Raw genomic sequence first — 25,907 nt, forward strand, 5'->3', positions numbered from 1 at the left:
ATTTATTTTTATAAAATTCAAAACATATTAATTTAAAAATAATGAACATATTCAAATTATTTGGTTCAAAATCGTATTTTTTTTCAAAAAAGCTAAATTGGAATTATCAGTTTCATTTTTAAAATTGAAGATAATTGCGACCAGATTGGAAGGTTCATCTAACCTTATTCTTAAGTTAATTAAAATTTTGGATTTAAATTTTAAGTCGCATCGATTTAGTTTCGGTTCGATCTAGATTTGGGCCGGATCCACTACTACCCGCGCATGTACTGTTTAAGCGGAAACAAAACAGCTACATTTGGGGCGCGAAAGTTCACTCTTGCGCTCTTTCCAACTTTCAATGTCCAGCTTAGGGTTTCGTCCTCCTCAATTCTCTGAGGTAAACAATTAACAAAACCATTTTTTCTTTTGACAATTCCATTTGGTTGCTTTTGGTATTTTCTTTTCCTATTTTTTCAACATAATTTTAATATCCTGTCCATTTTCTTTTATTTTATTGGAATTGGTTCCAGGACTTAGCTTGGCAACCTGCTTGGCTTCAGAATCTTCAAGTAGAATCATCTGCTACTAACCACATAAACGAACACCAAACTATTATTACCAGTCAATTAGAAACTCTTTCAAGAGAAGAGGGTAGATATAACAGTTGCCATTTGTTCTTGTCTGGAGAAGATACTTCCCAAAATAGTGTTCCTTCAACAGGGAATGTGAGTTTTTCAACATGGTTACTAATTGTGATTTATCCTGATTTTCCCCCCTAATTTCATCAAACATCTACTTCTGGTGGACATGTCTTTATGTCATTCCGATTCACTGGTGCAACTTGCTTTTCTTTCAATTCGTGAAACCCATTAATAGTTTGTTATTTGTCTGGAGAAGCTGCGCTAATTTATATCTAGTGTATGTCATGCAGGCACTTCATCTTTGTTTACGTCTATCTTCATATGAGGAATCAACACATAACCAAAGCCAGGAGTTATGTGCATCTCAAGCCCTACGTGGCTCTAGTAAAGTTCTGTTAGTGCCACAAGTTGAAACTTGTGGTGGTTCACAAGAGAATGCAAATCAATCAAAGGTGGATGGTGGGGTAAAAGTTTCACAAATGACTTCCATCCCAAAAGCTCTTGAGAAGGTTGATCCACAGTCCCCAACCAATAATGAAGAACTTGGGAGGCATCTTGAAGAAAAAGTTCATCATAGTGCTGGTGCAGTAAAAATAAATTCCATCTCACCAACAATGGTGAATGCTGGTTTTTTAACTCACACTGACCATGTGGACGGTGGACAACATGAAGATAAATTCAATGTTAGACACATCAAAGATGCTGATACCAGTGAGGCGGTTGAACTTTCTATTGCTGCCTCCGAAGCATTGGTTATACATGAATTGATGATGACCGGATCAGCTTTAGAGTTTTTGCCAACAGAAACTATTCTTGCAGCTACACTTCGGGTTAAGCTAGCACGGTTGGAGGCTTCAGAAGATGGCATCTGCTGTTCATCTGAGGACATGGTTGAGATTGAAAATCTTTCAGACTTGGATGACTCGGTCATGGAGAATGCCTTTCTAGATGTGGGATTACCTCGCAGCAATCTTGATGATCGGCATGCTTGGAGTTCAGATGTCTCTCGAGTGAAGGATACTCCTGTATTAGAAAATGTGGCAAGCCTTGTTGATCCGTTTTTATATCAGCCTGCTGAGAAAATTTCACATGTTTCAGCATCGGAACGGGTACAATTTTTCTCCCTTTTGCCACTATCAATGCTTATTTATCTAGAAGAGAAAGGCATGTGGAAGAGTTATCTTTTTGTTCATCTAGTTTCCAATTTATTTAGTTCATTGGGGTATCTTCTCTTTATGTCGTTCAAATTTAAATGAAATAGGAGTTGAAGATCAGCTGGTTCTGGAGTCAGTACTTGCTGCTTTTCTTTCATATAATTTCACTCTCAAGGTATTGACTTTAATATGGTGAACATTTCAGCGTTTAGATGATGTGAGCTCATCTCCTGCTTTAATTTCAGAAAATGCTGGTGAGTTATCTTATCTGTTTCCATGTGATTCTTTTATATATGTTGAAAGATAGCTATCTGTGCTTAATTTCTCCTTTCTCTTTTGTCTTGCAGAAGAAGGTAGAGAATATTCTTTAGTTGCGGATAGGTTCAGAAGCCGCTGGTTAGGTGGTTGGACAGTAAAGGTGAGGACTGCATTTTATCTCAGTTTACTCTGGATCTTCCTGTAACATGTCCCTTATTGTGCACATTTCTTGCCCTGATGAGGATAGAAAGACTGCCTACAGATACCAATTGGGTTCACTCATTTTTTTCATCTACAATTACTTGTAGGTTGGCCTCAAAGCTTAGATGTTTCTTAAGTTCTAAAACGAAAAGAAAAAAAAGGAGCTAGATTCCTTATATTCCTATAAAATTGAAATTTCATTGCAATTCAGATTAACTTGAAATGGAAATTTTATACTTCTGTACTCGAGGACTAGGGACAGAGTCATTAACATTCAACAAACCACTGAACCAAAGAGGCCTTAATTTGTATTAACAAAATTCCTGGTATTGGAAATTTTGCTGTCAGTTGTGTTTGACATTGGTAATTTTCTGCTTGTCTATCTTCGTCTGCTACATATACATGCATAAAATGATGTAGTTCATCAGTCTGACTGCTCCGTTCTCTTCTCGTGGTACTATTTCCATTGTTCATTTCCCCACTTGGAAGGAAGTTGATGCATCTGCAAAGTTGAAGCAGAACAAGACTAAACGCATACCAAATCTTTTTAATGGTGAGACAAGCTCTCTCTCTGAATCTGCAGACATTGCTGCTGATAAGAACTCTTTTGTGCGGAAACTTGAAAGTGGATCCAAGATAGCTTCAGTATCCAGCACGCCACTTGAACTTGATAAAGCTGATGTGGGGATTTTGGTTTCCCAAGAGGTTGGATCTTCTAATCAATCCTTGGTGGATCCTCTTTGTTCTGTTGTTCCTTGCAGTATCTCTTCAGAGAATGCAAGTTATCCTTTAGCTTGGGATCAAGATGATAGAGAAATTGATGCTGAAAACTGCTTCAGCAGCAAATCGGGACATAAGATGGAGAATTTCCAGAGGATGTCAGATCTTAATGTTGAAGCTGTCCATGTGGATAGGGAACCTATGCCCAGAACTACTGGCGAGTGTTTTGGGGCTCCAGTTCGAAGGCAGCTGGACTCTCTTAGGACTTACAGCACATTGTTGCCAAAAACTGATGCCATTTTGAGACATCAGAACCAACTGTTATCATCAGAACATGTTGAACTACCTTTGTCGAATCGTTTTGTGCATTGTCATAGAACTGATGATCATAAGAGTTCGAAATGGTTCTTGCCTCCCAGGATTGAATTTGAGGGTACTAATGGTAGAGATCATGAGCAAAATCAGGACACCCTCGTTCTAAGGTGTCCAGTTCCAGATTGTGATGAACCTGCAAAAGATGGGGTTGAGCTGCAACCACAGCCTTCAGTATCAAGGACGTCGCCTCTTATTCTGAACCAAAGGACACGCTGCCGTCTGCAGCCTTCTGAATTTCTTGATAAAAAATTATCTGGAGAGAGAAGTCCTGAACAGATTGTTGCACAAGGAAATGTTTGGAAGGATATTCAGAGAAACAGTTGTGAAAAGATAAAATCTAAGTTGCAACATCCCTCTAATGCTCCAAATATGGTTAGAAAGCGAGTTTGTTTCTCAGAGGTTGAAGTTGAGCTTCAGCAGGGTGAGGATGTTCAAAAGCCAAAAAATTCACATGCAAATTGTAAGATTGTGCTATTAATTGTCTAGAATATGTTTACTGTCACCTTCAAGAAGTATCAATTCTTGTGTTTATTATATGTGTGTGTGTGTGTGTGTCTGTAAATGACTCTTCTTAATATCGTTTTTTAGGTTTTGCCAGCAGAGCTAATAAAAGGTCAAAATATTCAAAGTCGTGGTCTGACACTTGGACACGGGATGTAAAAAGTTGTTTGACAAGTCACATAAATGATGTGAAAATATCGATGTTTCATGGTCTGGAGTTCTTGCTTACTGGATTTTCTAGTCAAAAGGAAAGAGAAATTGTCAGACTAATACAAGAATATGGTGGCATGGTTCTCTTGGATGTCCCATCTCCTCCTTCAAATTCTCGAGCCAAGAGAAGGGCAAGATCTAATTTCCAGAAGCTCCCTATTGTTGTATGTTCAAAGAAGGTTGGTTTTCAAATGAATTTTTATTTTTCAATGTAATTGATTAGATAGCCTAGTTTTGCAGTGATTGTGTGTATAATTAGGTGTTTAGATTATGTGATATGATTGGGATGATTAGGATACAATTAGGGAATTGATTTATTTTATTTCCTATTATATATTCTTGTAAGTAGTATATATACTCCAATTGGCTTGAGGGGAATCATCAAGCATCTTTCTCTCAAAATCTCGCTTTCTCTCTTCCTTTTCATCACTGTTTCAGTTTTCAAATGAATTTTTGTTTTTCAATCTAATTGATTAGGTTTGTGAGCTATTGAAGAGCATTGCATACTTGGAACTCAGCTTGACTTGACTAAAACAAGGTCCAACTGGAATATTTGGCAACCCAAGCTCATGATTTGCTTTACTTGTATATACTCCTGGAGTCGTATCATATGCTCATATTTGGGAAATTTTTGCTACTAGTATCTTTTCATGTTTTGCTGTGTGTTATCTTGTTAAATATGCAACCTTACACATTTTTACTTGATGTCCATCATTGCTGGTTTGCAGATTGCAATGTATTTCTTGATAAACATAATTATTTATTTCATTACTGTTGATATTTTCTTCCAGCTACAAACTACCAAGTTCTTGTATGGCTGTGCAGTGAATGCCCCCATTCTAAAAGTAAAGTGGCTTGCTGATTCAGTTGCAGCAGGTTCAGTTGTACCTCCTGAAAAGTGAGTTATGCCATATCTTTAAAACACACACACCTGTACACAAACAGACATTCAGAAAGATATTGCCATAATCAAAGTGTTATTTTGATAAATGAAATATTAGACCTTCATATGCTTCATACTATAGAAACTTGGCACTGGACTAGAATGCTTTGTGCAAGAGGGTGCTGTCTTTGGGAGATTGGTCTTTCACCTCAATATTTATTTTTCCATGGTTGTGGTTGATCTTTTCAGATACATGGTTCTACCCAGTCAGGCTGGTCTGCAATATAAAAAAATTGGGAAGTCAGATTATCTTGATGATAGTAATCGCATTTTTTACAGAGTAGGGATCATGCTTCATGGGAAGCACAGTTTCTGCACCAAATTGGCAATTATAATAAAGGTAAGATGATCTCCGTTCTCAATGCCTAGGTAATTAAAGTCCTCCTACCAATGCGTGGATAAGTGTCTAGTCGTATAAATTGCTATGGTGCATGCTTTAATTGCATTCAGAGCATAAAAAGTGAAAATAAAACCATAAATGCTTGTTCTGCTTTATTGCAAGGTTGAATAATACACGAGCTAAGTTGTTGGGTCCTGTATATATGTTCCAATTTGGGAAGTTTGATGCTGTTGTGTTGGCATCTAATATGGAGTCTTGGCATCAAAATCCCCTTCATCAAAGATGTGTTTTTAGACAATAAACGCATATCAAAACACATGTAAAAGTTGAAAGGCATTCCAATCATAGGGGATGCCCAAATACTTCTTCGCCAAAGACACAACTTCAATGCAAATAATAGACAGGATAGTGGTACCTGTTTGACAACCTACTAGTCGATGCTATTTTTGTACCAGATTCTATTCTGTTAATATTTTTACCTGCTAATTTCACCCTTTTTCTCTCTCAACATTTAGATGGTTAAATTATGGTCTGACTAAATCTGATTCCTTTGTTGGGGCGCTCAGCATGGAGGAGGGCAGGTGTTCAGAACTCTTCAAAGATTGTTTCAAAATCTTGACACGGAAAAGGTATCTGTGGGAGCTATTGTTGCTGAGGATGAGAGTAGAGCATCGCGTCACTTGAGGCAGTGTGCCTTAGAGAGGAAAATACCTGTGATGGTTAGTACTCTTTTTTTCCCTCTACTTTTCTGTCTTTTCCTCCTTTCTTCTTTTGCTCATTGTCTTTGGAACTAGGTGCTGTTATCCGTTGGAAATTTCTGCTATGCTTTAAATTAGATGACTGATTGTTATGGTTCTGCCCTCAATTTCACATATTATAAATACAAAGTTGGTGACTTCCTGCAGCCAGCCAGCTGGATAGCAAAGAGCTTGCACTTTGGTAAGCTTCTTCCTTTCAAAGAGGGGGACGATACTCCAACAATTAAGGTGGCAAAGTCTGCTACTTCCTTGGATTGGAGTGAAGAGATCTGAAGGTTGTTTTTCAAAGGCACAAATGAGGTAAATGTAGAAGAACTTTATGGTTAAGCACTTATTTGTGATTTGATGATGTATTTATTTATTTTATGGTGTATATATTATAATAAGTTCAGTTCTTTTTCCCCAGTTATTTGATCCTTAATAATATATACATATATTAAGAAGGGCATCATTTCCCCTTGCTTTATGAAGTTCATATTTAATAGCAAAGGGTATTGAATTAAGCATTAATTGCCTATTGCAAATATTTCCTACCTTGTGGAGTAATTTGTTTGCTTAAGAGGCATATATCCTATCCTATGTGATTTGGTTTTAGTACTTGAATGTAGTCAAATACTTGGACTTGAGGCAATGAACTACTAAGTTGATAGCTGGATTTAGTAACAATTTTACCAAGGTACAAATTGCTGCTATTTAGCAAAAAGTAAATAAATTTAAATATTTGTCAAGCTGGGTTGAAAGGGTTTTCTTTACTTCAAAAACAATTGCATACAAAATATCAAGTAAACATTTAAAGATGCATGAACAAAGGCATGCATGAGAAGAGGTTAAACCATCTTTCATTCTCACAGCTGTTTCTTTATAATGGACTAATGTTCTAAGCCGTCAAGGTTGAATTTGTTTTTAGTTACTTTCAGCAAGTGCTTTCCTTAAAGACTTTTTGTTGGCATGAACACAAGATGCAACTGCTTCTTTTCATGGTACATGTGAAATACAATCCTAATTAGTGCCTGGTTGATGCATCTGCTTATCAACTTACATGATCGAATTGAGATTCTGTGGAAGCTATCATAAGAAATAGAGTAGCTCTCAGTCAAACGTTGTCCCACCATTGTTTTTTCTTTCATTTTATTGTAAGTTTTTTTTCTGTGTTTCTTCTCTATTTATCAACTAATATGATCCAACTAAGATCCTGTGAAACCTGCCATAAAATTTGAAAAAGTGAAACCTATTTTTGTTTGTTTGTTCCTTTTCTCTGTATATTATTGCAAGTGGTGTCTTTTCTTTTGGGTCTTTGGTTTCTCTTCCCCACCCACTCCTATCTTAAGGTTTAGCTTTTTAGCGTAAATGTTTGGATTTTTTTGTCCAATACCCCTTATTTTTAATGGTAGACTACAAATTTCTGTGTGTTTTCTAATGTCAGTTTTGGACTTTCTTATATATCTATAATGAAACTCAAGCTTCTTGATTTAGAAAAGAAAGAGTAATGAATCAGGCTGTTTTAAATTTTGCTTCACGGATAGATGGATTGATTATGCGTTGTGGGTCATTTTGTGTGTTTGAATTATTTCTGTAATTCTCTTTTCTTTTGTTTTCTGTTTACTTTTGCAGTTCGTTGAATCTTAGAATAACTTATTCTAATCAGTGAGATCTGATCGTGCTTCTTTAATATAATTTTAGATATAATGCAAGTTGAGATCATAAGCCCCTCCCCAATCCCCCTCTCCTTTTGTTTTTTACTTCTTTTGTTCCCTCCGTGTAATAATGTGTTATGTGAACAAAAGTTTTTGCGCTCTGTAGGTAAGGAAATTGCAACCTCATGGCTCAAAACATCGTATGTATACCCAAAAGATTTGGCATGATCTCCCATGCCTTAACAAGGAAGATTGGATAAAGAATAGTAGATTTGATCTTTTCACATTTTATTCTGGTTCAGGGAAAACAAAATGGCATTGTCTTAACACTATAAACACACCAACAAAAATGGCATTGTCTGAACCACCAGTCTTGAGACCAGCCAAACCAGATAGCTTTCTTCCATGAAAGATTTAGACGTTCCACCATTGCAGGAGTAGGAAGATCGACCAAATCCCCCATCTCGCCTCTTCTGAATAGGGTCTTATTTTCGAAGTTTATGATAGATTTACCGGTCTTGTTTGCTTCCCTGTCCTACAAATTGCTGAAACTACATACGCTAGACATTGCTTCTATCACTCCGTCTCTTCTTCCAAAGAAAATGGGAAACCCTAGAATTCAGCTAAGTTTTTCACCTGAGAATTTATGTCCTCCTTCAAGTCCCCATACTTATGAAATAACACCTATTCAGGTTTCTCTAAGCTTTCCTTTCAGAATCCGAAGACATGCTCAAAAGGGGGACCAAATACTAGAACCCCCTTACAGAACTTATCAAAACAATCAACCAGTGGAAGTGATTCAAGACTCTCAGGTATTGCTTTGGAAACAAAATGCCAGTAATAAACGAAAGTGTCAAAGGGATTTCGACATAAACTATTCGGCAGTTTGAGTTTATGGATATGGTATGTGAGTGGCAAATGTCCTAGGGGATGTAAGTGTAACAGGTCAGGTATGTGGTTATTTGCATAAAGCTTGTGCGCAGAAATGACGATTGAAGGAATGCAAGGGGCTTTGTGAGAGTGTTTGTCGCTCGGTTGACAATGGCAGATGTCTGAGGGAATTGAAATTAGACTATCATGTGTTTGTGTGTTCCTGCTGTGCATATGAGCAATTTATTGAAGAGAAATGCTAAGACTAACACGTGATAGTCTAATTTTATTTCCTCTTATTTAATTATTAATTATTTTATTTTTAACTAATAGAATAAAGAGTGTTAAATAATCTTGAAAAAGTGATCTATACTAGTATTTCTCTTTTCTACCTTATACATCTTGCAACAAATATCTTTACTTTATAAAATAAATAATTTTTTTTTAATTTTTTAAATTTTCAATATTTATTGGTCATTTCACTTCATTTTGCAATATTTTTTTTAAAAAAAAAAGAAAACTTCAATATCATATCGTAGTGGGTTGGCAAATGGGGTATACCATAGTGGGTTAATAGTGTCACTGCCATGTTCACTTTATCAATTATTGCAACAAAATTATTTAAATAAATATTATGTTTAAATAAATAATATGTCATTTTCAAAAATTTCCTTAAAGAGTATAAGAATTATTTAAATTTTTTATTAGCATAAGATAAAAATAAATAAATGGTATAAAAAATTTTATTTTTGAAAATATAAAAACGTTGTAATAGATAATTTTGAAACAGAGATAAATTAATAATTTTTTTCTTAATTAATTATTGGTTATTATAATTTTTAATTAGATAATCTTGTAAAAGTGATTATTATTATTATTACTATTTTTCTAAATAAATAAATGCTTTTATACCTCATGTATATCGATATAAATATATTACATAAAATAAATAATTTTTAAAATTTTTAAATTTTCAATGTTACTGGTTATTTCACTTTATTTTGCAATAATTTTTATTTAAAAAAAAAAAAACTTGAATATCAACCTAGTATGTATGGTGTGTTGGCAAATGGGGTTATTCCATGGTGGGTCAATTATGCCATTGCAAAGTTCACATTATCAATTATTGCAACGAAATTAAATAATTAAATTGCAATTCGGAATTTAGTTTAGTTTAATTTAAAAAATATTATGTTTTAATAAATCAAAACTTACATATGAATAATGTGTCAATTTCAAAATCTTTTTAAAAGAGTGTAAAGATTATTTTAAATTTTGTATTAATATAAAATAAAAACTAATTAATATAAATAATTAAAATGATAAATTTTTTTATAAAGTATAAAAAAGTTGAATTTAAATTATTTAAATTTAAATTTGATAAGTTTTAAAATTTAAAAATAATAAAATAACAAAACAACTTATATAAACTGCTTTTTTATGGCATTTTAAATAGTATTTTTATATAAAAAAAATAAAAGAAAAGAATTGAACCCTCGAATCATAATACCAAACTGACACTAAATGGAAGACTCTTTTAATTATTTTTTAATGTTGCAATAATTGTTTAAAGCAATAGCATGATCTATCAAATTCCAATTTTGGTGTTGAAAAGTTCTCTTCCATTATACTTTTTTTATGTCTATATTAGAAGTAAAAAATGTGCAAGAATTTAATTTATTTAATTTTTATATTTATAATAAAAAGTGTAAAACTTTTAAATTAAAAAATTTTATGTAAAAAATATAATTCGTTTATAATATATAAAAAAATATTTATTTATTTAGATAGTTTATTGTAAAATATCTCCCCCTCTATCTCTCTATATATTGCTTCTTTGGATGAACTGGGTCTGGGGGCTCCTTATTCATCCATCTCCTTAATTTTTTTTTTTAAATTTAATTTTTACTATTAAATAAAATGAAATAATAATACACTTGAAATAAGTGAACGTGTAATGGACACTCCATAGTATCAATAATAGAATTTCATTAAAATTTTATGGTTTGACATATATAACCAATTATATTTATTTTGTCGATAATATATGGGAGCAAACTGGCTTGCAACTATACTAAAAGAAAAATACAATAAAAATAAAAAAATAATGATACAAAGATAATATATGATGAATTTTTATTTAAAGAACATCATTAATTATTATTATTATTATTATTAATTTAATTTTATATAAAAATTCGATATACTGGAGATATGCTTATATATATATGTAGAAAAATTAAAATGATTAGAAAAAAAAAAAATCAATTGAATAATAGCGTAAATCTTCATAAAAGAGAGGGAAAAAAAAAGTTTTTATAAGCTGTTTCAGTAATAGTTGGTAAGTAGCTTCTGATACATAAAATAAAAGAGAAATTAAGGTGATATATAGTTAGTATGCCATATTCATTCCTAAACTAAATTAATTATATTATTTTATGGAATAAAATATGTAATTTAGATTTTAATTATCATTTTGGATTTATATAATTACTGATGAATATAAATAATACAAAATGATTTGATTGATTTATTTAACTTAATTATATTGAGAGACTGACCTTTTTTTATATTTTTATATTTTGTTTTTCTTAAGTTTATATATATATTTTTATTAATTCAGTAGTTCCTGAATAGTCTTCAAGACTGCTCATCTCCTTCCTTTGGCACACATCGACACAATTAAAGCTAATTACACCAACATATTTTTTTAAACACTTATTTCAAAGATTGTAAATTAATTATTTCATGAAAAATTATAAATATAATTGCATAATACTAACTAATTAATTTACATGGAACGTGGGCAACAGCAACCTCCCAGCTGGAACTGGTAGTTCTAAGGTTCAGGGGGAACCGAAATCAGACCGCCGCAAGGTTTTCTCTGCTTCCATCTTGATTTGGTTCTATTCCATCCAATTCAGCATATTCAAATCAGTTTTAACAGAATTTTATTTTTTGTTTCCCAAATCCTACAAGTGTAGTGAGATTATTAGCTCAGACTGATCTGTATAAACTAAATTAACGACAATTTCATTGTACACTAATACAAGTATCTATATTGAATGGTCTTTCATGTCTGTACACCACTTCTCTACTGAATGCATCTACTTGAGCCAACTGTTTCACGAATGCCCTGTTCGGGAATATGTTTTCTGCCTTCATCCTCTCTCGGAACCCATAAGCAGGTTTTTTTGCATTGATGTAAGCCTGGATCAAAATCTCAAATATCTTGAGACGTCCACTGTACCCAAACTCCTTCATTCTCTTAAACAGCAATTCTGTATTATGTACATCACCCCTCTTCGCATACTGCTCCATTATAGCTATGAAACTTGTGAACCTGGGTCTCATTCTCTTTGTGTGCGCTGCCTTCTGTAAAATCGAGTCCGCTTTTTCAACATTTTCAGATTCAATATAGAATTTCACTAATATATCCCAAGTTAATGGGTCAATCCAACATCCCGTATCAACCAACTGTTTCACCAAATCTTTTCCTTTCGCCAGTAGTTTATTATTTGTATAAACTTTCAGAAGCGAAGCATATTGCCGGGAGTTGATCCTCTCCCATTTCTGAAGCATCAAATCAAAGACTGCTTCTGCCTCCTCTACTTTACCCAACTTGCCCCAGGCTTCTATGGCAGCTACGCACTCCTGCATCGTGGGATCTGATTCACAATCCTTCCAAATTTTGCCCACCTCATCAGTTCTGCCAAGAGAAGCATAGAGGAGAAGCAATGATATTCGGGCCTCAACAATTCTTTCCAGTTTTCTTTCTTTTATTTCCTTGAAAACAGTTTCCGCTTTATGTTTGAAACCCCCAGATATGTAGTGCTTTGCTATCACATTTAGGGTATTGATGTCAGGTTCAAAACCATCAACCTTCATAGCCTCAACCAATCGCTCCATCGTCATAATGTCATTGGACTCACCTTTGGTATCTATAAGAAGTTTGTATGTAAGGAAAGACGATTTGATATCCTGCTTCTCCATAATCAATAAGATATCAGCTATTTTTTTCTTGTCAAGCCTCTTATACAGAATGATCATCTGATTGCAAACATCAACATCAATTGGTAAGTTCAACTCCCTCATTTTGTTGAACACTGCCTCTGCCTTCCTCATATTCAGGGCAAGGACACAACTTCGTAAAAGAGTCCTGTATGCTAATTCACCTTTGAAGGACAATGGGATGTTGTCCACAAACTTCTCTGCTTTCTCAAGGGTTTGCGCTTTAGAAATTAAATCAATACAAGTTGCATAGTACTGTTCAGTAAGATCAATTTGCTTACTTTTTCCCAGCCACTCATGGAACTGCAAATAAATAAAATAAAAATCTAATCAGCACAGGACCTCAGGACCTATAGACTCTAGGTTTTACCAGACAATGTCCTACCCATTGAACGTCCTTGAATAAAAGGTTGTCTTTATATATTTCCTGGCAGATATTAGGCCTCCTTAGTATGCAGCTATGGTGTAGAACACCTAAAATTATTAGAAGAACATATGAATTACAAGAGGAACAGATGGAATATGGAGGATATTCCAAAACGAAGAGACAGTCATATTGAGCAATCTCTAGAAATGGTTTCTAGAAATGACCTTGACAAAAACCAAATCAATAGAAAGATTCAAAAAGAATAAAAGTTGGCAATGCTTGAAAGCAAGAACACAAGCTGTGGGCCCACAAATACCAACTTAAACTTTATAAACCTTTTAGAATAAAGACAACTCATGCAAAGATGAAAAACAAGCCCAAAGAGTGAAGAAGCAAATGCTGAAGTACATAAGTTACTAGCAAAGTCCAATCAAACATCTGGTCAAAAGACTAGCAGACAAGCACTTGGTCAATGCACAAGAGAAAAAAATCATCCAAAAAAAATGAAATATGAGAAAATTAATCCGCAATCTCAAGATAAAGTTAAAAACAAAAAACATTACCTGTAATGCTTTCCAATACATTTGACGCTTTTTCAGACTAACTAAGATCCTGGAAATCTGCTCTTTGCTTAATTTGTTGCCATCCTCAGCCCATTTCTTAAGAACATCAGAAACTGCAACATTTGGAATTCCCATAAAGGAGTTTAGCAACTCCAAAGTTGCACTTTCCTTTTCACTGCTAACACCTTTCTCAGCATCTTCCACAAATTCCAGCTCAGGAAGTAATTCTTCCTTATCTACTTCCTCTGCATTGCTTGCTCCAATTTTATCAGCCATAGCACATGTCTCAAGCTCTGGAAGCCCATCTTCCATCTTGTCATTCACGATTACATCCCTTGCATCTGGCTGTGAACAGTAACCACAACTCTCCAGAAAGAACCTTTTACCTATGGAGATGGATAGTGAATGGTAAAACTCCTTTGATGAACTGCTTCTACCAGATATGAAATATTCAAGGGTGCAAGTACCAGCTCTGGACCCCACAGAAAAACTGATTATATCTGATTTGGTTGAGATCACTCTGGAAAGCCCAAGCCAAGAACCATGTGGCCTATGAATAAAAGAAGACATTTTAAACCATCTTTATGCATGAAAAACACATTACAGAAATCAAACAAGAAAAGCACTGTGCTTTTATTTGGAAAAGAACATACTACAAGAAACACTAACTTTCAAGCCCCTCCCACAAAGAACCCCAGCTGCAATTCAATGAGGTGTGAAAGCAAGTGTTTTTCTTAGAAGAAAAAAACAACAATAAACAATATTTATTCATTTAACATAAAAATTTGACATGAACATTTCATGTAGGAATCTACAACATTAACTAAAGCAGAGGAAACCAGAAAGATCCAGTTTCGTCCAAGGGAGTAAATCTAGCCAATTGAAGGATCTTCTTATAAATGCATAGATCATTTCAATTACATTAGTACGATGATTCAGGTATCACATATTGATCAATCAAAGAAGGGTTCAACGACTAAAAGAAAGATTGATACTTTGGGATCCTTCCAGTCTTCAAATGGAACAAAAAAGATAAAAATCATACCAAATCCCAAAAGCCTTTCGGGAATCTGGATATTCCGCAACCCCAGCTATTCATAGGAGGCGAGAAGGATATGATGGAAGAAATTGAAGAAGCATACTTATCAGAAAGAAAAACTGGAAAGAAACAAAATTCATTTTTCTTTTTTTCTTGCACTGAAATGCCACAATTGAGAATTGATAATTCCTGCTATTACAGTCTTTATAGATAAAATAAACAAAAAATTAGCTACTAAATTACACTTGTAGGATATTAAAATTCTCAAGAAATGATTTTAATTTAGAAATGGAGACCCCAATAATACATAATCCCCAAAGCGTGTGCATTAGAGAGAGACAGAGCTAGAGAGATACCTTAGAGGAACAGCAGCTCGACGGAAAGCCCACATGAATGAAGGCTGGGAATAAACCCTAGGGTCCCTGACCAGCTCCACTCGAGTTCAGTGAAAGAGCAAGATCAGAGTACGCAGTTTAAACGGTTCAGCTTAAACCTACAACTGTTTCGCCATTTTTGTTTTAAGAAAATTACTATTTAATCCTAATGAGACGCTAAAATTCCTTCCTTAATGTCTCAATTTTTTAAAATATATAAACATATTTTTTAAATTTTTAAAAAATTATTAATTAATTTATATTTTAATGGTTAAATATTACTAACGTATTTATAAATTAAAATTTTTTAAAAAAATTATTAATTAATTTATTCGTAAGAAAAATCAATTATATATTTTTTTAATATTTAATCATTAGAATTAATAAAAATACTTATTAATAATTTTTAAAATTTTAAAAATATTTAATATATTTTTAAAACTAAAATTTAATGAATTTTCTTTTTAAAATAAGTAAAATTCCAGAAACCCGTTCTTATTTTGGACCTTCTTCTTCTGTGTTGATGGGTATTCGGGTTTGACCCAAATTCTGTTTTTAACTTTAAAATTGAAAGTGACATGAATTCCCCTCGAACTTAAAAATTTCTTAGATAAAGTGAATATAAGAACTGTTTCCTTAGGAGCAAAGCTTTCTTTTTTTTTTCCTTTTTAGCTTTGTTGCAAACTCTCGTTATCTTAATAAAAAATGACCAACAATGAATAAAAAGAAAAGGAAAAAAAAAAAATTCTAGGTAATATTTTTTCTATCTTTCAAGCATCCATTATTTCCCGAATAATTAACAATAATTACATTAATCAATTGCAATTCGCACCCATTAATATGGTATTGGCCATAATTTTGAGTTAAATCTTTGAATATATGCACACAATTCGTCAAGCTTTAACTAGGTAAGTAGCTCCTCATGAACAAGGCCTCCAGCAATTTCTTGCCAACCTCAGCAGAAACTGGGCTTGACAGACCACTTAATTATGGCCTTACCATGCATAATCGCCCAGAGTTCGCCAGTCTTCTTATCTAGACTCAATTCTTGGTACATTAAGGAGATAAACATGCAACGTCTCCTGAAAGAATCTTTATGTTAGATCCTGACAAAGAATATGGTAAGTTCTGGTCCGCTGTTTCCATCAGGATTCGTCATGTAATAAGTCTCTGAATCCTTAGACCCGATCACACGTTCGAAATGTGATCTCATGTACGTCAATTCACCTTCCGGTTGCTCAGTTCCGTCATCCGGTATCACACCTGCTCCCATGGACATCACACGCAAGATTTGCATTACGATCAAGTCTTCATCTGTTGGTTCTCTCTTTACACCATACCCTGCTTTTCTGCCATTATAATACATTGTCCATATAGGTTCATTTATAATCTTGGTCTTCTCATTTGGTTTCTTTTCACATTCCAGGGCGATCCTCACCAACCCCATTCCAATATCCTGTAGGAGTTTTCCGGTGGGTATTGTGAGTTCAAGCAATAGAATAGGGAGAGAGCTTGGATTTTCTTGAATGGCTAGGTTAAACCTAGCTTTACGGTGGCCGAATAAGGTTCCAGTCATTCGTGTCCCACCATGGATATGCCCGTCGTGGAGGCGGCTTCCGGGGAGTGATATAGGAATCTTGCAAGTCGGTGTTATGATAGGAAATGACCGCAAAACTGCTCGGAAACGGCGGAAAATCTTGGCAGACTTAGAAGGGCCTTTCTTGGTGGTTGGCTGTTGGAGGGAGATTGCTGATCTAGGAGGAGACCGTGGGGATCTAGGAGATGAGGGCTCTGAGTTGGGTGATAAGGAAGTGTGTTCCGGCAAGGACGGCGGCAATTGTAGTGAAGGTGGCGGTAGCGAAGCGTTAGCCATGGTAGGTAGATGGTGAAGAGAAGGTGAGCGGGCAAAGTGTTTGATGGGAGTCTAAATGAGCTTGCTTAGTGGGAGATGGTGGCGGGGATGGGATAAATAAGAAAAGAACAAGAAGAGTAGAGGCATGCACGTTGAGTTTTTCTTGTATTGTTTTAAGTAGTACTGACTTATGGTTAAGAATTTGTTTAGTTAGCCAAAGATAGATAATGAGTTGTGGTTAGTTTTAATTAAGTGTAGATTATATATGTAGCTTAACTTATTGCCTCATCGTGATCATGGAGCCATTAAAATCCACAAAAAAAGGTCAAAATCTGAGAGGGGTTGCTGTTAATTAATTACCCTTTTGATCATAATTAATTAAGATCCAGTTTCTTAGTTAAACAGTTGCAAAAACTTGGCAGGATATGCATCCTTCGCCTTCTGATTATACTTTTTTTTAATTAAAAAGAAGGAAATTACACTAATCGTTTATATAAACAAGTGAAACATTCGAATGCCCTAATGGATATTAGACAAGAATTTCCCTTCCTCTGCATCTCATGTACTCAACTAATTCATGGTATTTAACAAAAAAAAAAAAAAAAAATTATTGGTACTGTTAAACAGACTCATTGTCTAAAATTTACATTTGTTAATTCTATTACGTTAGTAATTTAACAATTAGCTAGAAAATACTAATTAGTTTCTTTCTTTAGAATTGAGGTAAAATGATTTTTCTAGAAAAAAAAAAAAGAGGAGATAATATTTAATAGTGGAATGAGATGATTTTAGGCTTAAAGAATAACTCTATGAAATCATATTATTTCGAAAATAATTGATTAAAATACTTGTAGCCGTCCATGAAGTTGACCTTTCAGTTTTGACTTTGATATGTTATGATTCCTGGGACAAATTCCTTTTCAACTGTCAGTATCTGTATCATCAGAGAGTAGGCGGTTAAGGTCTGCACCTTTCGAATGAATTTTCAACTCCCACATACACAGTACACAGTATGGATTGCATGTAATATGTATACCCAAATTTCTTTAAAGAGAGTAAGGTTCTAAATGGAAAAAGATAATCGTTGACGCCCAAAGGTGTCACGACTGTATTGAAAAAGACATTCTAATTGTCAGTACTAAACAAACGAATCAAAAATCAATAAACAATTTCTTAAGGGAAAAAAATTGCATTTCTTAATCCATAAAAAAATTTACTATTTAATGCCAATAACTTAATAGAAGTAAATATTTAATTCTTCTACTTTCAAGAACATGTTAATTACCATTTCAAAGAAAAGAACATGTTAATAAATTTCTTGTTAAACTGTTATTTAAAAACATTATAATGTTGTGAATGATTAAAATATCATCCACTTCTGCTATTCCAAGACAACGATTCAATTTTTGTAATATCGCACTAATCAATTCTTACAATTTATTCAGTACATTCAATTATCAGAGTGATAATAGTTACAGGGATTAAATCATATTTCTCCAGTTTCCATTATCTTTTATCCTAAAACTTACAATCAACACTGGTGAAGCAGACTAACAATATATCAAAGCATTATCAACTAGATCAATAAACCTAGATATCAGTTTTTTGAAATAAAATGGTGAATATGCATCTTCCAAAATTGAGCCAAGTGAAGGCACCAAATCCTGTAGCCTATCATACCTACCTACCACTACCAGTATAACAATTCACTTGGGTATATACATTAAGAAGTGAAAAACGCATTCCAGACAATTTCTCAAGCTTTCTTTCGCTTGAAATAGTATATCTTCCAAAAAAAAAACACACCCCAAAAAAACTGCCATAAGTTTTAGTACATTGTCTTCTTTGCTGGAGTTCTGGAGGTATGCACATCCTGAAATGCGCTCGCTTGCGAGTACCCTTGACAGAGGCTTGGTACTTCGGCATCATTTGAGAAAAATGGATAGAGAGGAAAGTCATGGATTTGTGGTTGATTTGAGCTGTGCTTGGATGATCTGGTTGCTTTGAGACTTTCCAGTCTGGAACTTGCTAAGTCCATCTTGTTGAACATGAGATTTGCTATAGTTCTGTCAATGGTGTTGGTCTCCATTTCCATAGTTTTCTTTCCTCCAGGCCTGAATGCAAAGTAGCAAAAACAGAGTCTTTCAGTTCTTGAACTTATTTTTCATTAATCAAATTCCTACACTATTATTTAATCACTTTGCATATCTGGACCCTTTTTTTAATATTTGGTTCTTCCTAAGAAAAACTGAGAGTAGTACATACAACACAGTTACATGCATCTGTGTCTTCTCATCTGGTTCTTTCTGTAACTCATATGCAGGAAAACCAAATCCATCCCTCGATGAATCAAAGAAAATAAGCAAATTCATCATTTGTGTATCAAATCTAAGCCCTCCCTTTGAGAATTGAAGCCAAACTCTCCCTAACCAAGCGCTCTTTTTGTGAATTGAAGCCAAGCTCTAGCCAACATGTTCCCCCTTGCTATTTCTAGAGAAGACAAGGTTGTGCTATACCTGAAGAACTTTGCAGGATAGCAGGGAGAGGAATGTTGATGCTTGACCTTCAAGTTCCCCTCTTATCTCTCTAGCAGGCAATTCTGTGCGAAGTTTCAAGTTCCCCTTTTTCTCTTTTTATGATGAGATCATCGAAGCCTTTGATGCACATCTTCAGGCAATAACGAATTGAAGATGTTAAAGCCTTTGGTGTGAAAAATGGAAAATTATAACCCTCTTTTTTAATGTTAAATCTCATTTTCTATGATCGTTGAATAATTTTGGATTTTTTGACGTGGTTTGTTGAATAGAGAGAGGGAAGAGTATTTGAGGGTAGACTCTAATTTTGTAGTAGATAGTGTGGAGGTTTCGTTCGTAAGAGATACTGTCGTTTGCAAATGAATAAGGTGAGAATGAGACTGGGAGAGAGGGGGGGGAGAAACAAAGTTTATTTCCTTTATTTTCCTTTATTTTTTAACAGTGTTAAGTCAATTTAATATTTTGTAGTAAATTTGTTTAAAAAAAATAATACAAGTCCAGGGATGCATATTCATCAAATCAAATTATGCAATAAGAAGTATGGTTCAAGAAGCTATAGATGTGTTTTGCCTATAAAGTGTACATTTTAATCAATGTAAAGCTCAACTGCTATGCATCAAGGACAAGAACACACAGATAACATAAACAGAAGAGGCTTGAATTAAGCAAATGGTAACCAATCAATAGGCTTGTATTTGCTTGGAAAAATAACAAATAAGGGAAACTTCACTTTTGAATCATTGATGGAATTTGATTCTTCTCCTAATAAAGAATCCTAATCAATGTGATATTTAAATAGAACTACTTGAGATGGAAATATCCTCTAGCCAACACATTCAGGGCTGCTACTGGAGCAAAAATAATTCCGAGTTTTTCATAGAAAGTGAGGTGAGCAATGATCCAAAAGAAACAATTTTGGGCTCAAACTAATGAAATATAACCCAATTTCCATATTTACTTATTTGCATTTGCAGTGCAAAGTGCAAACAGCACAAAAAAAAAATAGACAGACAAGTAAATGGCAAATAATACACAAATACCTCATTTTGTCTTCTTGACTTGTCCATGGGGGAGTTTCCATGGAAAGATTACCATTTTGGTTCTGTGTTGGCACATGTTGCCTTGAGTTCTGTGCCAGACGGTAAAAGGCATCACGAAAGCAAATTCGAGTCTTCTCTGTCAACTGAAAAGATTAAAATGCAAAGCTATATTAACATTTGTAAGGTAAACAAACTACTTGAGGTATTATTATACTACCATTTTATGTACCTGTGCCATCACCATCTCCAGGTCCAGTAAAACAGATTCTTCAATGGATGTTTCCTTGTCCTTGCATTCATTATGCTCAAAAGGGGCCAAGACTTTGATCACCGGTGCCTTGAACAAAAATCATGCAGCTCGAAAAGATTACAATGGGTATAGTAACAAGCATAATTGTAACAGAACTTATTCAGTTTTGTTGCTAAAGTGACTAAGGATTAAACCAACTGTCATTTCCATAGAGTACCAAACATGTTGAAAATCTCACCTCTAACAATGGCCAATTCTTTTGCTTTGAATTGGATGGAGTAAAGGCCAAAGCTGAAACTTTGCCTTTCTCCTGATCCACTGATGGCGAAAATGCATGAGTTTTGAGATACTTGGAGCTTCCCATACTATATGCATCACTAGAAACACTTTGTGTATCTAACATTGTGTTTCTCAAGATATTAACATCCTGTACCAGCAATTCAGGCTCAAAGCAATGTGAACTGTGAAGATTGTCAGTCTCAAGGGGATCTTCAATTAACGAACTCCTGCATTGATGGCCGAAAGAGAAGAAGAGTGAAAAATGACGGCAGCAACAATTTTCAATTGAACAATGTAAAACATGTAAATTTGGGGGGGAGAGACTGCATCCCATTGACATTCAGTGGCTCTAATTTTCAAACGTAGCATTACAGGTACTAATGATTGTCATTTGATAGGCAACGCTCAAAAACTAGATCATAAAAGATCCACATGTAGGATTTTTTCTAAATATAAAACTACCATGTTTATGATGAGGCAGCCATGTTCCATAATTAACAAATCTCAGCAATGGAATAATTATATACCATGCAAGAAAAGGATTGTGTGTGTGTGTGTGTCTCTCTCTCTCTCTCTCTCTCTCTATATATATATATATATATATATATATATATATTGTATAGGACAAGCTAGAGCACTTCTGACACTACATGATTTCCTACAGGCATTAAATCAAGTATCTTAATCCCAGAAGTTATGCTTGTACAAGAATAGGTCATCCATCTGTTGGAATCCTGCAAGCCCATCAAGTTGATAATCCAGCTGCTGGTCACAAAAAAGAGCAGTTTGGTGATGAAGGGACTCCTCTGATGATCCTCCTCCACCTATACTTGAACTAGACTGATCTTTATTATCATGAATACAACTCTCCAACTCAACATCATTATTGGTGAAATTAAAGTTGATTTCTTCTTCCTGGGCCAATTTTGAATGAATTACAAAGGCTTTGGTAGGAAACCCGAAAGTTTCTGACTCGTTTATTCCCCATTTTAGCCAACTTTCTGGTGATGGGAACCCGTCAGATATTTCTTGATCCTTTGGGACAACAAGTTCCTGAATATTGCTCCCAAAATACCAGTCCATGATCTGAGATAAAGGAAAATAAATTATATGAGAAAACAAAGATAATAGAAGAAGACAATCTCCGGGACAATTACCACGAAAATTCAAACTGTCGATTCATACCATATAAATAGGATAAATGCAAAAAAGTCTTCTTAAACAATTCAAGCCAGAGTAGTTTCAATTCTCTCAGCGATATATCTTTTGTATTCATCAGGGAATTAAAAGAACAAGCAAGTTTAACGATCTCACAACTCCTTTCTTTCCCTATCTAACTTTTCCCACCAACCAAACAATTCCCAGGCAGACTATATTAAACCATTAACAGATAAAATTGAGATGCTAATTCACATCTCTCAAACCAAAGATTCAAACTTTTTAATTACAATTTAGAATCATGAAGCAAGAGTTAGATTTTCCAGTGATGATCACTCATCAAAAGCGTTAAAAAAAGGGTGAAGGAATAACAAACCTCACAGGCTGCAGTGGCTAATTGATTGAGGAAAAAACGAAGAAAAGAAAAAGACCCAGAAGTCGTAACAGAGATATGAATCAAAACCCAGATGAAAGAAACTCGCAGAAAGAGTAAAGATTGCAAATTTCAGAGGTTAATAAGCAAGTTCAGCTTTTAGCTGTAAAACAGAGGCGGCTATGGCTTTTTCAGGTCTGTCTATAGTATTAAATTTAATTTTAAAAAATAAAATTATACGAGGAAGCCGAAGAGGAGTCAAAGAGGAAACGAAGAGTGTTTTGCCAGATACAGAAAGCACAGTTGGTGTGTGTGTTTGTGGCTGAGAACTCACGCTGAGATTTGTGGTGGAGAACAACCCTCCATCAAAAAACTAAATCTTATTGGTCCACGTGGATTCACGGACCCACCAATGGGAAATCAATGGTCCACAGATAATAGATTTGATTTGTGATGCCGTGAGGATGTGGGTTGCTTATTTTTTTTTATATTCTATTTCTTAAAAATACCCCTCGTTTTGGATAAGGCCGTGGCATTAGATGACAGGATAATTTGGTCCTTTTGTATAGACACGTGGAGGGTTGAAAAGGACTGGTACACATTAGTTGTTATTAAGAGATTTTCTGGGACCAACACGTGGCATAATAAGAGGAGATCTGGTAGAAACGTGGCGAAATAAGAGATGATCTAGGAGGGGTTTCATTAGCCAGATCTGGGGAGCTGGGGATACACCTGGACTCAATCGCGACGTAATCGAATCTTAAACAAAGAGATGGGCCAGTTGTCAGTGGTTTCGGCTACCGTTACAAGTTGGTTATAGTTTCAGCACAAGGACATTATCATCCTTGAAGTAAACCAACGATCGAAATATTTTTAAATTTATTTTAAAAATTAGTAAACTAAATAAATTAGTTGAATTATCAGAATACTTAATCAATTTACAAATTAATTTAATTTAAGGTTAAAAAATTGGAATTGACTGGTAATAGAATTTGAGACAGCGACTAGTCCATCCATAACTCAGTTGCATTAATATTAAAAATTTATTGTTTATCTAATCCATAGCCATCACTATCACCGCCCTTCTTCGCATACAACCTCCGTTTCTTCAAACTGCGATGCACCTCTGGAACCACTTCTACAAAATTTTCCTATCAACTTTTTTATTTTAATTTATCAATTTCACACATAAATTTATTTATTAAAAATAAATTATAGGATTAAAAAATATAAAATTTAAATTACTATTGAGACGTTGTAAAGAGTCTCGGAAGGAAGGTGAGAAAGTTTGGTTCCAGACTAATTGACATCCCTAATCCCAAGTCGGCCACCACATGAAACCCAAAGACAAGTTAGTTTATCGGCTACGTGAAGGAGAAAGCAAGCAATGCAATAAGCCATCGAGATTGAAGAAAGATAAAGAAAGGTTATGAAGATGGCTGAGCAAATAAGTGATGAGGATGAATCTGGAAGAAGGAAATGAAGGTTGGAGCAATTGGGAAGGCTTGAATCTGGATCAGGTCTCCTTCTAGGTTTCTGAGCAATTTTTTTACCAAAGTCTATCAAAAGTTGGGGGAAATTGATTGCGAGACCAAAATCAATATAGGTACCTTTATGCCATCCATACAAGCAAGGTTTGACTTTATAATAAAGAAAAACTAACTCCTTGCTCTTTGCACCATTAAAAGGCTAAGAGGATTGTAATTAGAATCTAAATAAAATTATTATTATTAGATTTCACCATGAAAATTTTATTAAATTATAAACATTTCTCTAAATAGACTTTCCACCTTATTAGTTTTATAGGTTAAATGTTTACATAAATATTTATGTATTTATTATTTCAATTATGTGCAGCATAAATATTTAATTTAGATATTGTGTTAATTATCTATTAAAATTCATTAAATATAACTATTTCTTATACTTCACATTTGAGATAAGTGATGGATGATAAGAATGTCAGGTGACGTTTTCGAGCTTCTAACTTTCAAGTGTGTAAGTTTGCCCGTGATCTAATGTGGCTTTTCCCTGATGTCCTTCGATTTCTTTTTTCTTTTTCTTTTTTTTTTATTTTTCCACGGATAATATTGTGGGTAAGGTGTGGTAGCTCCTTGTTTATTTTAGTGATTTCAAATATCTTCTTCTAGCATTTTTATTGATTATAAATGCAATTTTTGTAAAAGTAAATGTTGGAGTAACAAGAGTATTGTATCAGAACTCTAGACTGGGATGCTGGTAACATAGAGTTTATGATATGGCATTATGATTGATGTTTACCATTTTAATGTTGTAGGCCATCACTCGAGTGAAGCCATGCATCTGCACCATGCCGCTGAAGATGGAAGAAGGTTGGAACCAAATCCAGTTGAATTTGGCAGATTTTACCAGGAGACCATATGGAACCAATTATGTTGAGACTTTGGGAGTTCAGATTCATGCAAACTGGGAAAAGGTGAATTAAAGTTTTCTAAAATATGGTTTTATAAGGTAAGATATTTCATAATTTTTAAATCTTACTAATTTTCTATTGTTTTGGAAGGAGGGAAGAATTTTTAATGCATTTGAAGGTTTTCTCAACCCGTTGAAATTGAAGTTTACCTTATTTTAAAAACCCACACCCACTCCCAAATACAATTCTAAAATTTTTAAATTTTAAAAACTTTCAATTACTTTGAAAGACTTTTCATTACTTCAAAAAACTTACTCCAAACAAACTGTAGGGAGAATATATTTCTCTGACCCCCTCTAATCAGAAGTTACCTTCTGATGCTATGGATGGCAATGCACTATTTTGTTACCCATAAAATAGGATTCTCACTTTTTGTCTGTTTTGATTGCAGAAAGCATGAAAAGTTCCAGGCTTCAGAATCGCTACATCTCCAACTGATTTCCTTTAGCTTTTCTTTTCTTTTTTTTTTTTTTTTGGGGCATTCTGCATGTGTCAACTGGTAGTGTCTTAGTTTTCATTTGTCTTGTATTATTAGGAAAAATATACCAAATTCCAGAAGTGGATGTTTGGCTTCTCTAGACAAATCATTTTCGAGCAATAACCATTTCTCTTGATTTGTTGTTTTCTTTTCTTTTTCTTTTTTCCTTTTTGTGTTGTTAATCTTGGTTGTTGATGGGGTACGCAAGGCTTGTAGGAACAATCTGTGATTGAGCTCCAATAAGCCATTAGGATACTCCCTCTATATATTCAAGTTTCACTAAGGTATTTTCCGAAGACCTCATCAGAATGGACAACTCCACATGAACTATTAACCCAACTCATTCTCCTCGGTCCTCCCTGAGACCATCTGTAAGGGCTTCGCAGAAAGAGTACCAGCTCAGGTTCAAAATCAGTTAAAATTCGAATTGATCGAATCGGAATCAACTGGTATGATGTCACATTAAAGCTCAATTAAAGGACAAAATAAATCCAATCTGAAATTCATTAAATCAGAACTAGGTTAAAAATAAGAGATCTTGCAAGTCGAT

The 25,907-nt window shown here is 34.3% G+C and overlaps 4 protein-coding genes, 1 long non-coding RNA gene and 1 pseudogene across 8 annotated transcripts; 2 read left to right on the forward strand and 4 right to left on the reverse strand.

Moving 5' to 3' along the window:
- Positions 1-246: 246 nt before the first annotated feature.
- On the forward strand, positions 247-8,983 carry LOC110613760. Of its 4 annotated transcripts, XR_002487661.2 has the most exons (13): positions 247-379; positions 513-707; positions 914-1,732; positions 1,983-2,031; positions 2,125-2,195; positions 2,726-3,791; positions 3,920-4,221; positions 4,834-4,940; positions 5,175-5,325; positions 5,892-6,044; positions 6,231-6,383; positions 7,884-7,917; positions 8,020-8,983. XR_002487661.2 is itself a non-coding variant. In XM_021755053.2 (12 exons), exons 1-11 carry the CDS (start codon positions 341-343, stop codon positions 6,354-6,356), a joined length of 3,078 nt encoding a protein of 1,025 aa, XP_021610745.1. In that variant the 5' UTR covers positions 247-340; the 3' UTR covers positions 6,357-6,383; positions 7,884-8,983. The 4 variants fall into 4 exon arrangements, 2 of the variants coding, with proteins under 2 accessions (XP_021610745.1, XP_021610746.1); XM_021755053.2 differs by having other exon boundaries at positions 7,884-8,983; XM_021755054.2 differs by lacking the exon at positions 7,884-7,917.
- LOC110612709 lies at positions 8,016-8,821 on the reverse strand (annotated as a pseudogene).
- Positions 8,984-11,571: 2,588 nt separating the features above from the next.
- On the reverse strand, positions 11,572-15,080 carry LOC110614004 (pentatricopeptide repeat-containing protein At1g80270, mitochondrial). Its single transcript, XM_021755447.2, has 3 exons — positions 14,924-15,080; positions 13,529-14,078; positions 11,572-12,901 (listed from the first exon to the last, which is right to left on the reverse strand). The coding sequence occupies exons 1-3, from the start codon at positions 14,956-14,958 to the stop codon at positions 11,621-11,623; spliced, it is 1,866 nt and encodes a 621-aa protein (XP_021611139.1). The 5' UTR covers positions 14,959-15,080; the 3' UTR covers positions 11,572-11,620.
- Positions 15,081-15,773: 693 nt separating this feature from the next.
- LOC110614094 (protein MIZU-KUSSEI 1) lies at positions 15,774-17,333 on the reverse strand. Its single transcript, XM_021755569.2, has one exon. It carries the CDS (start codon positions 16,812-16,814, stop codon positions 16,041-16,043), a length of 774 nt encoding a protein of 257 aa, XP_021611261.1. The 5' UTR covers positions 16,815-17,333; the 3' UTR covers positions 15,774-16,040.
- Positions 17,334-18,352: 1,019 nt separating this feature from the next.
- On the reverse strand, positions 18,353-22,703 carry LOC110614093 (protein LNK3). The gene is made up of 6 exons (XM_021755568.2): positions 22,431-22,703; positions 21,603-21,982; positions 20,856-21,123; positions 20,597-20,704; positions 20,368-20,510; positions 18,353-18,907 (listed from the first exon to the last, which is right to left on the reverse strand). Exons 2-6 carry the CDS (start codon positions 21,977-21,979, stop codon positions 18,622-18,624), a joined length of 1,182 nt encoding a protein of 393 aa, XP_021611260.1. The 5' UTR covers positions 21,980-21,982; positions 22,431-22,703; the 3' UTR covers positions 18,353-18,621.
- A 1,831-nt stretch (positions 22,704-24,534) lies between these two features.
- On the forward strand, positions 24,535-25,506 carry LOC110613579. Its single transcript, XR_002487643.2, has 2 exons — positions 24,535-24,882; positions 25,271-25,506. It is a non-coding gene; the product is annotated as an uncharacterized LOC110613579 (long non-coding RNA).
- The last annotated feature ends 401 nt before the right edge of the window (positions 25,507-25,907 follow it).

Source organism: Manihot esculenta, chromosome 4 (assembly GCF_001659605.2).
Source record: "Manihot esculenta cultivar AM560-2 chromosome 4, M.esculenta_v8, whole genome shotgun sequence".
Lineage (NCBI taxonomy): Eukaryota > Viridiplantae > Streptophyta > Magnoliopsida > Malpighiales > Euphorbiaceae > Manihot > Manihot esculenta.

Bases quoted from the DNA above. Each gene is read 5' to 3' on its own strand.
- LOC110613760 (XM_021755053.2), top strand. From the start codon at position 341: ATGTCCAGCTTAGGGTTTCGTCCTCCTCAATTCTCTGAG. The intron at 4,941-5,174 runs GTGAGTTATGCC...TGATCTTTTCAG, and splicing joins TCAGTTGTACCTCCTGAAAA to ATACATGGTTCTACCCAGTC. The intron at 5,326-5,891 runs GTAAGATGATCT...TGGGGCGCTCAG, and splicing joins AATTGGCAATTATAATAAAG to CATGGAGGAGGGCAGGTGTT.
- LOC110614093 (XM_021755568.2), bottom strand. From the start codon at position 21,979: ATGGACTGGTATTTTGGGAGCAATATTCAGGAACTTGTTGTCCCAAAG. The intron at 20,705-20,855 runs GTGAGATTTTCA...TTTTTGTTCAAG, and splicing joins AGAATTGGCCATTGTTAGAG to GCACCGGTGATCAAAGTCTT. The intron at 20,511-20,596 runs GTACATAAAATG...TAATCTTTTCAG, and splicing joins TGGAGATGGTGATGGCACAG to TTGACAGAGAAGACTCGAAT.
- LOC110614004 (XM_021755447.2), bottom strand. From the start codon at position 14,958: ATGTGGGCTTTCCGTCGAGCTGCTGTTCCTCTAAG. The intron at 14,079-14,923 runs GTATCTCTCTAG...TTTTATTCATAG, and splicing joins CGAGCTGCTGTTCCTCTAAG to GCCACATGGTTCTTGGCTTG. The intron at 12,902-13,528 runs GTAATGTTTTTT...ATTTATTTGCAG, and splicing joins TGTATTGGAAAGCATTACAG to TTCCATGAGTGGCTGGGAAA.
- LOC110614094 (XM_021755569.2), bottom strand. From the start codon at position 16,814: ATGGCTAACGCTTCGCTACCGCCACCTTCACTACAATTGCCGCCGTCC.